The sequence below is a fragment of the Aphelocoma coerulescens genome, chromosome 1, assembly GCF_041296385.1.
Source record: "Aphelocoma coerulescens isolate FSJ_1873_10779 chromosome 1, UR_Acoe_1.0, whole genome shotgun sequence".
Lineage (NCBI taxonomy): Eukaryota > Metazoa > Chordata > Aves > Passeriformes > Corvidae > Aphelocoma > Aphelocoma coerulescens.
In genome coordinates, this window is record NC_091013.1 from 26789750 (window position 1) to 26801948 (window position 12199).

Here is a 12199-nt window from a genome sequence, read left to right on the forward strand (position 1 = left end):
AGATGACAATGCTGTGTGCTGAACAGGGAACCAGCTAACTGGAGGGATTTTAAAAGTAGATCTCCTTGGATCTGTCTGTCTCCCAAAGTATGGCATTGCCAGCAATGTTGGAGCAAAAAAAAAGGAAGTGTGGCTCATCCAGCTGGATTTGATGTCATGACTGATAATGTCCTAAAGAAGAGTAGGATAATATTAGTACTGAAGTAAAAAAAGCAACTTAGAATGTAATAATGCACAGTGAAGGTTCATGCATTTAAGATGGGAACAGTGATATCTTACAATTAAAAGAAAGTGAGAGCTTGTTAATTTGCCGTCACAGGAGGAGGAAAGAGTTCTGTTAACCATTGAATAATTAAACCACAAGTGTAATACAGTGACTTTCTGAAGGCTAATGATTAATTTGTAAAACTGTCATGCCTAATAAAGTTTATTTTGCTATTCTATCTGATACTGTTTAGCTTCACCCCTAACAAGCCAAATAGTTTATAAGGAACATAGGAGTTTGAGGAGCTTCCTCATCTACTATTTATTTTTTTAAATATTCTTAAACTTGTTCTTTGTGCGTAAACTAGAATATTAGATTTGGTAAAATATGTCCTGCTAATGCAAAAACAGAGGGTGTGGGGCAGTTAATAAGGTTTCTGTCTTTACGTAGTCTGTAAGGCAGTGGAGTTTACTTGTATGTGATAAAAAAATGTCTCAGTGAGTTTTATATTTTTTGGAGGGAGGAAGTTATTTGGCTTATTTCCTAATGCTGAATTGTAAGACTTGATCCTGTCCTTTAAAAAAAAAAATTTTAATATAGCATCATGCCCTTTTGCATCTTTGTTTTTTTAACTGTGTACATTTGGGGGGTAGGGGAGTGTTTGTTTTTCATCAAAACCAAACAAAATTCCATTCATATGAATTTTTAACTTGAGTAATTTCCTTTCTAGTTGCACATCTAAAGATCTAAAAAAAATATGTTGTTTTCAGGGCCAACAGTCTGTCTATTCAGGATCTTGACTGAAAGTAGCAGTTACCTAGGAAGGAGGAAGAGTAGGACCTGGAGATCTACAGCCAGTCAGCCTCGAAATCCCTGGGAATCTGATGGAATGGTCCATCCTGGGAGGCTATCTTTAAGTATGTGGAAGAAAAGAAAGTGGTCAGGAGTAGTCAGCGTGGAGTCACCAAAGGCAAATTGTGCTTAACCAACCTGATTGCCTTCTGTGATGGGATAACAGACTGGGTAGAGGAGGGGAGAGCAGTGGATGGTGTCTACCTGGGCTTCAGCAAGGCTTTTGAAGCTGTCTCCCACTATATCCTCATAGGCAAGCTGAGGGAGTGTGGATGGTGAGGGGGATTGAGAACTGGATGAATGACAGTGTCAGAGGGTTGTGATTGGTGGCACAGATTCTGGTTGGCGACCTGTAACTGGTGTCCCCCATGGGTCAGTGCTGGGTCGAGAATTGTTTAAATTACGCATCAATGACTTGGATGAAGGGGCAGATGCCTCCTCAGCAAGTTCAGTTTCACCACCAAGCTGGGAGGAGTGGCTGAGACCCCAGAGTGCTGTGCAGCCCTTCAGAAGGACCGTGACAGGTTGGAGAGAAGGGCGGAGAAGAAATGTATGAAATTCTGCAAAGGCAAATGCAGGGTCCAGCATCTGGGTAGGAACAACCCCATACGCCTGTACAGGTTGGGGGCAACCTGTTGGGAAGCAGCTCTGTGGGGAAGGACCTGGGAGTCCTGGTGGACAACAAGCTGTCCATGAGCCAGCAATGTTCTTATGGCTGAGAAGGCCAGTGGTGTCCTGGTGTGCATCAGAAAGAGCATTGCCAGAAGGTCAAGGGGGGTGATCCTGCCCCTCTGCTCAGCTGTGGTGAGGCACATCTGGAGTGCTGAGAGGGGACCTCATCACTCTCTATCAGTATCTGACAGGAGGTGTCAGGATGGATCCAAGCACTTCTCAGTGTGGTGCCAGGCAACAGGACAAGAGGCAGCAGGCAGAAGCTGATGCACAGGAAGTTCCACCTGAACATGAGGAAGAACTTGTTTACGGTGTGGGTGACTGAGCACTGGAATAGATTGCCCAGAGATATTCCAGAGACTCCTTCCCTGGAGATACTCAAAAGCCATCTGGACACAATCCTGAGTTATGTGCCTGGGGGGAGACTCCATGAGCAGGGAGTTGGAATAGATAACCTCCAGTAGTCCCTTCCAACCCTATTTATTTTGTGAGTGATGAGAGAAGGTATTTAGTGATGTTTTCTTTTGTAACTTTGTGGTTCAGGCATAATTGAGGCAGATACATTATCTTTCTCTTTAATAGCCCTCAATATTTCTTCCACAAATTTTTACTCTTTTTTCAGTGTTTGCTTTTAATATTGGGTCGTTTGTGTCAGTGAGTCTCAGGTGCCTGAGAAGGTTCTTATGAAATGACCTTCTGTTTGGTTTTGAACATGCTATATTTAGTTGATGTTTGCTGAATATTTTTTTAATTGGAAGTGATGGTGACCTAGTCATTCCTTATTCACTTTCTGTATCCTATTAATTGTTTTATAGGGATCTCTCATGTTCTCCCCCATTATTTCATTCTCCTTTCAGTGGAGTCCTAATTTATTCATTATTCTCTTGCATGGAGTCTGTTTTGAATCACTTATGATCCTGATTACTCTTTCATATGCTTGTCTTGAAAAAGGACCATCAGACCTACAGAAATCAAGATGTAAACATTCTGCTTCATAGAGTAATGTAGTGGTAATTTCTGTTTGGTTCTCTGTTTCTTGCCTAATAATTCAAATTTTTGGCTGTCTTGGTATACCGAGCTGATGGATTTTGCAGATACTATAGTTTAAGATCCCTGCTGAATGTCGTTTGAATTCTAAAGTATACATGGATTAGATTGTTTTCTCACACATACCACACTATATTTACCAGAAATAATTTAGATGATGTAATCACTAAGTGCAAGACACTTTGAGTTTGCTTTATGACAAACTCTCTTTTTACTATGCCCAGTAACCCAGCATTGCCAGCAGATTCTGTCACCTTGTCACCTTCATCTGGTTGTCTATAGTTTGAGTCGCAGTCTGTCAGTTAAGTCATCGTGGGAATCTGCTGGGGAGCTTCTTCCACTGGGAAAGCTGTGTATTTCCTAGCTTTTTGTCTCTGACCTTTTTTGTTACTATTTAGTACATATTAATTACTGCAAGGCCTTAGCCTTGGGCTCCATAACAGTTTTGTGTCTTTAAGCACCTTTCATGGCTCTTCTCCAACACCTCCAATACCAATAGGCTCTACATCAAGTAGATCTTTCTTGTCTACCTTTGCCTCTTTGAGAGAATTCCAGTAACCCCTTGAGGCATAACTTCTGTTTGCAAAGATGTTTTTATCTTCTTCACAGGCTGTTGTATTTTATTCGCCAGGGTTCTAACTCTGCTTTTTCTTAGTTTCTATAAGTAGTACTGATGTGTCTTGATAGTTAAGTCTCTAAATTATGTGTAGAATGTTAATGATTGATTGATATGATATCTCGTGCTTCCAACTCTCTGGTATTGAAATGATTTTAGGAAAAAATGTTGGCATAAAATGCTACTTAAAACCTACAAACTGACCAGTCCTTTTTTTCTGTCTTAAGGTGGAGAAACAGAGAAGAATTGAAAGAATAAAGCAAAAACAGTCTCAACTACAAGAACTCATTCTACAGGTACAGTCAAGGTACTCTTGTCTATAGGGCAAGGTAACTTATATCTGTATTCCTCCTTTTTTATCTGAGTCTGAGGGATGGGAATCTTCTAGGAAGACTAGAGGTGAATTTCAGGATAAGGTGTATGCAGTTTTTATTTAATGCTGTAGTTTATTTAGCTGAGACCATGCTGTTGGCCATTGCTATTGTGGAAGGAATCAACTTTCCATCAGTTATGATGAATTTGTTTGGAGTTTCAAGTATGTTTAAACACTGTTTATGCTGATAGGAGCAGTATTTCATAGTGTACCCTCTGAATTTTCCAGTTCGGTTCCTGTATGTAAAATTTTCTTCTGTGTTAGCACCCATAGGTATAATTAAGTGACTGTGGAGGTTGTCTGCCATGATGCTCTGCATTGTGCCTCTCTGGAGACTCGCTGCCACTGGTGTGTAAGTGGCTTGACAGCTGTGAAACGGTGGCTGAAGTCCTTCCCATATTTCCCCTACTACACTGGGGGAAGCAATAGTCTGTTTCCCAAGTCACTGTGCTGCTGGCCCACTGAAATGTATCCCTTGGTAGCTGCGTTACCTACACAGTAGGAATGAGAATTTCAGGGATGCAGAAAGAAAGTACAGACAGCTGTGGGACAGCTGCCTGATTTTCATCAGTCTTTGTGTTGGCTTTGGATTTTGGTCTTAATTCTTGTTTATTTCATTTGATTTCATGACCAGAAAAATACCTTTTTTTTTTGTTCAGTAGCTTACTGTAAGATTTATAACTTGAGTTTCAATGGTTTTTAATTACTCAAATTGCTGATTTTTAAAATGGGAACATTCCATTGTAAAAAACAATTTTGGTAAGTTGTTGAAGTCACTAATCTTAAACAGGTAATTCAGAAACTTAATGCCAGATATTCAAATCCCAAACATTAACTTCTTTAGCACATAATTCATTTCAATATTAACATTCAGGTGTATTTGTGTCTTTTTTGAAGTGCAGCAGCTAGTAGGGAAGAGTAACTGGAGAGGAAATAGGATGCTATATGAAAATTTATTTTTCCAGTCATTGTTATCTCTCCATTCTGTCAGGGATCTGTCCAAGGAACTGTCCTGATGTAGTTAGTAGAATGTGCATTTTTTTTTCTCAGTAAAGTTTTACTGTATTGTCTTTTTTAATACTAATGATCAGTGACTCTTCTTGCATCTTAACATGCAGAAATACGGTAAATGCTCTCTGTCCTTTTCTGCATTTACTTGCTGCAACCATTGCTGGAATTCTTCATCTGTGGGATTTTGTTAATGTGATCCTAAAAGCTTCATTCATACTTTGATATCACTGTTGCTTTTTCTAGCAAATTGCCTTTAAGAACCTCGTCCAGCGAAACCGTCAAGCAGAACAGCAGGCAAACCGACCTCCACCTTCCAATTCTGTCATCCACTTGCCATTTATTATTGTGAACACCAGCAAGAAGACAGTGATTGACTGCAGTATTTCCAATGACAAGTAAGCTAACAAAAGTTTTCCATCTGGCTTTTGATGGAGCTCTGAGTTCATATAAATAAATGTTTCATGTAGATTTGTTAAAAATTAAATATAAACTTCATTTACTTGTGCCTTTTGTAAATTGAGAACATGTATTTCAGAAAGCTTTTTTTTTAATAGACTAATTGATTTGCATTTGATAACTTATTTAAGACTTGCTGTCTAGAGATATTAGGCATCTCTCTTGACATTTTATGTCATACTTAACTAAGTAGAGTTTTCCTTTGGCTTTAACACCATGCAGTCCAGCCAGTAGAATTGAAAATTGATTTAGCTTTCAGGACTGCTGTTCTCCACTTTTGGTTCAAAAAGGTGTATTTTTCATCAGCTAAATAAAAACTAAATGTAAGAAGTCATGAGCAAATACATAATTCTTGAAAAATTTGATTGCTTAGTGTGATGTATCACTAACACAACACTGTGTGTAAAGCTTTTGAAATGCTGCAGTTCCTGAAAATGGAAAGGTAGATAAAGTTATTGAAGCTAATAGAGACATTTTTTCCTCTCCAGGTTTGAATATCTATTTAATTTTGACAATACTTTTGAAATTCATGATGATATAGAAGTACTAAAACGAATGGGAATGGCTTGTGGGCTAGAATCTGGAAGCTGTTCAGCAGAGGACCTAAAAATTGCAAGGAGTTTGGTTCCTAAAGCTCTGGAACCATATGTGACAGGTTAGTTACTCCAAAAAGAGTTTGTTTGTTTTCCTCCTTAATATAGGACTCTAAGAAAAAACATTAAAATACCTTAGATCGGTTAATTTCCAGTGGTTTGTGGTAAAGATTTCTGTCAAGTTCTCAAATTTATCTGCTTTTTACTGTGCCCTAGGGAGCAAATGACATAGTGACTGATAAAGAATGGACTGCTGCTCTGTGCAAAACATTTTGCATTATGCCACACAAGTAGATCTTGGCAGTGTGTAATTCCTTTAAGAGGACAGTATTTATGCTTGATTCACTTGCAAAGGCAAAAGGTAGCAAGTGCAAGTATGTGATGAATACTGAAGTCATCTGTCTTGCTCGCTCCAAAATAAATGTGGTTTTTAAATGTATTTTGAAATTTTGTTTGTACACTAGCCTTTTTTAAAATTATGCTGTTTTGGTATGGTACATCAATATGTTTTATTGTTTGGGCTGCAAGACTCCTTTCCTGGACTTTAAAAGGATTAAGCATTTCCACTGAATTAGATGGTTGTGTTTGGAATTACTCCTGGAGTGCATGTTGTTTGTTTTACAGAAATGGCTCAGGGATCAATCAGCAGTGTATATGTCACATCTTCATCAGGTTCTGCATCAAACGGCACAAGATTTTCAGCCAGGTGAGATGAAATTTTCAATTCATTTTTAAAATCTGTGGTCATCAAAGAAACTTGGATATTAAATGCTTCATGAAACAAGTTCTGTTTGGATTAAGTGTGCTATGGATAGGTGTTTTAAGTTTATTCTCAGACATCACTTCTGTGGTGGTTCTTAGCAGTGTCATTAAAGAAATCCTTTCCTGTATAGTGAAAATGGGTTAGAGTGGTGTTACTCTTGAATGTGTTGTTTGTTTGTTTGTTTGGGGTTTTTTTCTAGTTTAGAGTTCGTGACAAGAAAACAGATACTTCTCTAAAGATACAATATTGGAAAGATTACTCCTTGGTCGTTAGTGTCTAACTTAAGAAAGGGTTTTGGTCTTTGGGTTTCAAGCAGCAATCAGAAGCTGGTAGCATGATAAACCATAACTAGTATTTAACTTTGTTACTCACTAGTTTCTTATTGCTGTATTAATCAAAAAGATGTCCTTCTGTGAGCTCCACAAGGTTGTAAAATGACTCAAATACTCAGCAGTTGGATTCTGTGATCTCTGAGGTCTTTTCTAACCTAATTGATTCTATGATCTTTGAAATGTTTGACGTTCTTAACAAATGCTTGAATTAAGTTCTGCATGTTTTGTGCAAGGGAACTGAAGCTTGAGTGAGAATTCTGCCAAAATATCTTTAGAGATGCTGAACAGTACCTAAAATCTACTGTTTTCACTAAGTTTCCTTCTGTGGTAATGAGCATGGTGTAGTGAAAAAGAGCCCCATGTGTATTTAAGACTGAAATTTGAATAGGCCACTGTTAGCCAGAGACCAGTAAAAAACCAGAGGCTGAGTGGGTTCATTATCTTGGTGAGAGCACAAGAACTTCTACCATTTCCATTTCTTAGGAATTTGGAAAAGGGGAGTGACAAATTGTGTTTAATTATAGGACATATATGAATATTCATGGCAATAGCCGTGAACATTCATGGCAATACAAGTTGTGCTGCCAAGGCAAATAAAGGCTGTACGTTTATTTAACACGGTCTCTAAAGAAAGTCTGCAGAAGACTGAAGATGCTGCTACCAATACCTTCATCCCAGTTTTTTTGTCTTACTTACTGGGATACTCAGGTTATGAAATCCAGTTCTATTTTTATCGAAAAGAGAGGAGAACGGATTTTGGGTTTGTATTTTCCAAGTTTACAGAAACACGAGAATAATCTCTTTTTTGTTCTTTTTTTCTTTGCTTTTGAAACTGCTTTTGCAGATAATTATGGCAGACCTGTTATAAGTCATCTGACTATAGCTAGACAGATACCTCTGTATCTTGCTGCTGAATAAGTGCAGAACAGCAGAAATTCTTGAAAGTATCTTACTCGATATGTTTTTCCTGTGAGCTTCTCGGGGGTACCCCTGTAATTTCATTCTGCGTGATGATAGACCATTAAATTGGCTCCATACAGCAACAAGTGTGCATGATTGAATATGTGCATTAGTTGGATTAGCATTTAAAAAATTACTAGCAAACATTTTTGAAAGCAATTTTTTAATGATGAATGTGTTTCAAGGGAGGTACTATTTTTGTGATTTTTTAAAAAAAAATATTTGGTCAAGAATTTGTGGCCAAGTTTAATAGTTTATCAAACTATTTGAAAAGTCAACAATTAAATAGATTGGCAAAATAGCAAGTAATAATGGAGGCAGGCATTTTCTTGCTCTATTAAAATAAAATACTGAACAATGAGAAGAAAACAGTTTCAAATTAAAAATACAGCACATGACAGTTTGCTATGTCATATCAAGGAGTTAAGGAAAAGCTATTAATTCCTCAATTTTCCAAGTCTTTGAATCAAGATTAGTGACTCTGAAAGACATGATTCACTTGCAAGTGTTCAGGGCTACAAAAAAATACTAAAGAGCTTAGCTGCGTAGCCTTAACACTAAGTGTACTTTAGAAGAAACCTGAAAAACGCATTTATAAAGTACCTGTGAAAAGGTTTAATCTTTATATTAAACCTAAAGGAAGAAACCTAGTAACAACCACTTCAAAATTATTTGGGAGTGTTTCAGCCTTTTGGAGACAACTTGGACATACGTTAAAGACAGTTTATAAAGTGGCAGTGGCAGATTCATTAAAGGAAAGGACTAGATACGGGAGAGATCATAAAGCAATGCCAACTGCCTTTTTTTTTTATTTTTCAGTGACTTTTCCAACGGTGGAGATGGGATGTTGGCTACAAGTTCCAATGGATCTCAGTACAGTGGCTCCAGAGTTGAAACACCAGTTTCTTATGTTGGGGATGACGATGATGATGACGATGATTTTAATGAAAATGATGATGACGACTGATGCCCTTTGCTTGTAGACTATTTTTTGTTAAAATTCAGCAGGCTTCAGGAATAAATTGTTCTAGGGAGAAGTGTCTCAAATTACTTTGCCCCATCCCCCAAGGAGAATATTGGTAAGCAGTTCTGAGTTTAGAAATTGCACCTCTGATAAGCAAACAAGGATTGTTTTATGTAGGATATTTTTAAATGTGGTGTGGATGTGTGTTTTTGATACCAGTGTGTTAATGCAGAGCCTTTATTTACTCTTGTTTTAGGGGTTTTTGGTTTGTTGGTTGTTTTTTGTTTGGGATTTCTTTTTTACTTGAAGGAAAAAGAATTTTGCCCCAAATGTTCTTTCAAAGTTTGCTAAAGAAAATGTAGACACATCATTGAGAAATAAAATACTATCCTTCTGTGGAAAATGAATACACTGAATGGCAATTTATTTGGAGTGTATTTTGATTATGCCACTTTTTGAGGGATAGTGAGCTAATGTAGTAGTGTTTTTTGTTAATCATGCAGTGTCCAAAGAACCAAACAAGAAAGATACGTCCTACTTTTTTACATGTTAAATTCCAGGAATGTTGTTATGAACTTATTTCCCTTAAATTATATCTAACATTATGATTCCATCAAGTTTATATACTTTTCACTGTATGTTGGGACATACGAATTACAAAGTTTTTGGCAAATGTTTACTGCCAGTTGGTGCAGCTATATAAAATGTCTTGAAGGTTTGGAATGATTTATTGCTTATGGTAAAATTTGCCTGATTTCTTACAGGCAGTCTTTGGAAACTTTTTATTATATAGTTGTTTACATACTTATAAGTCTATCATATAAAGACATGTACTGAAACAAATGTTTGTATTTGTTTCATAAGCATCTTCCTGTAATCTATTATAAAGTTGAAATTAAATATAGAGAATGTTTTAAGTTTTTTAACTCAAAATTTGTCAATCATTTTTAATAGTTCATTTTTATAAAAGGAATTTCAGGGCAGGTGGTAGTCTTTTTAAATTTATTCACAAACAATTAACTGCACAAATACTGTCAGCTGCCTATTCTAAGACAGTAGTCTTTTTATTGAAACACAAATAAACTTTTCTGTAATATTTTATGGAATATAAAGAGACTATAATTGTTTGACTTGTTTAACCTTGGCACTGTTAGTTTTTATTAATAAAACGCGCATGGGCATTTTTAACAAGCTCTGTGGTTTTTCTAATTCTAGGGTTATTTTAGAACATTTCACTTCTCGGCACAAGACCTAGAATTAGCTGTCTTGGGATACTGCATCTGTGCTACAGAGGACCCAGATTTTTTGCTTTGTTTTAGTAATTTGCCCTTAGAGTTCTTGATAACTTATGATGCAAAAGGCAATAACTTACCCAGTATATTCTCTTCTTTCACGCCGCCTCGGTTCATTTATGTTGCTTCTCAGCATGACAGGTCAATCTTAGTACTCCAATCCAGCTTCTGTTTAAAATCGCGTGCCTAATGTCCTAACTTTTTATCTCACATTCCTCAGTCCTAGCTTTCTGTCATATATTCCTATATCTTCAAAACAGGTTTTAATCTATTTTCCATATGCTTCCTCCTTAAACCTTTTTGTTAGATCACATCCTCTGCTCCCATCTGCAAGAGCATACTGAACTGGCTTAGTCACTGCAGGCTCCTGTCGCAGGATGTGATACTTCCACAAACTCCAGGGAGTCCCTGCAAAGTATTAATAACTGTGCTGACTGTGGTATGGGCTCCTGGATGCACTTAAACTCTGTGGTAAATGTGAAGTGTGTTACATGGGTTTTTTTCTTGAAGGGATTATGCATAGACAGATCTTCTGTGGGAAGGTGGGGATATGGGTGATTAACAGAGCAGCTGATACACACTGAAGGTTTTTGAACTGTATCAGACCTTGTAACATGAGTGAACCAAACAAGTTACTTTTATGGGCCTGGGGAAAAAATCTGGGGGAGAGAAGGCTAATTGAATGTTTTGCTTCTCACTGAAGATGCCATTCTCCACAGTGCTAATGCTAAACACAAGGTTCTTGTTGTGGATGAGACAGTTGACTCAAATTGTCCTTGATGTTGAATGGCAGTTCAGTTTGCAGAGGAACTTCGATTATTCTAGCTTTCCCTTGCGTTCTCCAGTGTATGATCCAAGATTTACCTACAAAGAGTGAGTAGAGGGATGTTAGGGAAGGGAGGCTGAAAGAATCTGACAGTTTTCTTTTGCTTCTTATTCTGCAATAGTCCTCACATAGATAAGGTCACGGTGGGAGTGAAAATGTGACAGAACATACATTTTTAAGATGTTACTTTTCTCTCTTCTTTTGGTTGCTGATAAATCTGTGAAATGGAGTTCAGTAATTAGAACACTGGAGTGGTTTGGGGGAAATACATTTTTATTATATTTCTGGTTGATGATCTTAAAGATTTTCTTCTAAACAATTCTATGATTCTGTGTTACCTTTGTTTTGGGAGAGCTTTCTAATAATGGCAGCAGTGAATAATGAGAGAAAGTTTGTAGTCTTTTTAAATAGTTGCTTGATTTTGGGCAGTCACTTGGTTGTAGTGTTCAGGTGAAAGAGGAGGAAAAAAAAAGACAAAAGAGACCAATGATGAGGGGCCAGGCTGAGATGAGGAATGGAGATGTGAAGAAGTAGGAGGAGGGAAGCAGTAAAAAGAAAACAGATTATAGCAGGGTCTTTGCAGAGAGCATAAAAAGAGAAAAAGGTGTAAGTTGGAAAGAATGAGAAAACAAGAGAAGACTAGTCAAAGACTACAAAGAATAGTAGTAGTAGAAACTTATTTTTAAAAAAGGTAGAGAAATACATATTTAATAATGTCATATATAGCATGAAAGGAACTGGAAAATGAAAGGTAACTTTAAACTGTATGGTTCCAATCTCAGAAAAAAGTGGTTGCACATGTACAGATGGAAAATGAAGATTAAAAGCAGGAACAGAACATAACATGAAATTGTGGACAGGAAATTGTTGAGGAAATCTGTGGGAGAAGATACTGTAAGGAGATAGAAACTAGAATTCGGTTTAAGAAAAATGATGGTAAAGGGAATGAGAATTGGTATAAAGGCTCAGTTTGGGGTAAAAGGTAGCAGGAAAAGGATGTACTTTTAATTCCTTTACTCTGCCAGCACTTTTTCATGATGTGAAGAAGAGGAAAAGAGGAAGAGTTGCAAAGTGTGTATTTATGCCTCTGAAATGGTCCTGCAGATAAGTCATGGGAGCAGTGTGCATCTTTTGCGCTTTCTAAGTGCTACTGAGCTTTGCAAGACTGTCTATTTTGCCATGTGTAACAAGTTAAGGATTTCTTGACCCTGTTTCACAGATAATCTGTTTTGCTTTT

General features: G+C 37.2%; 1 protein-coding gene across 5 annotated transcripts in view; it reads left to right on the plus strand.

Annotated features, from left to right (window-relative positions):
• Positions 1 to 10035, plus strand: part of TFDP1 (transcription factor Dp-1) — a 41433-nt gene extending 31398 nt beyond the window's left edge. For all 5 annotated transcript variants that reach the window (XM_069004677.1, XM_069004686.1, XM_069004668.1 and 2 more), the window contains exons 8-12: positions 3620 to 3688; positions 5020 to 5171; positions 5721 to 5887; positions 6450 to 6531; positions 8700 to 10035. In XM_069004677.1, coding sequence (XP_068860778.1) covers positions 3620 to 3688; positions 5020 to 5171; positions 5721 to 5887; positions 6450 to 6531; positions 8700 to 8847 — 618 coding nt within the window. In that variant the 3' untranslated portion in view covers positions 8848 to 10035. The remainder of the gene's footprint in view (positions 1 to 3619; positions 3689 to 5019; positions 5172 to 5720; positions 5888 to 6449; positions 6532 to 8699) is intronic.
• Positions 10036 to 12199: the final 2164 nt, after the last annotated feature.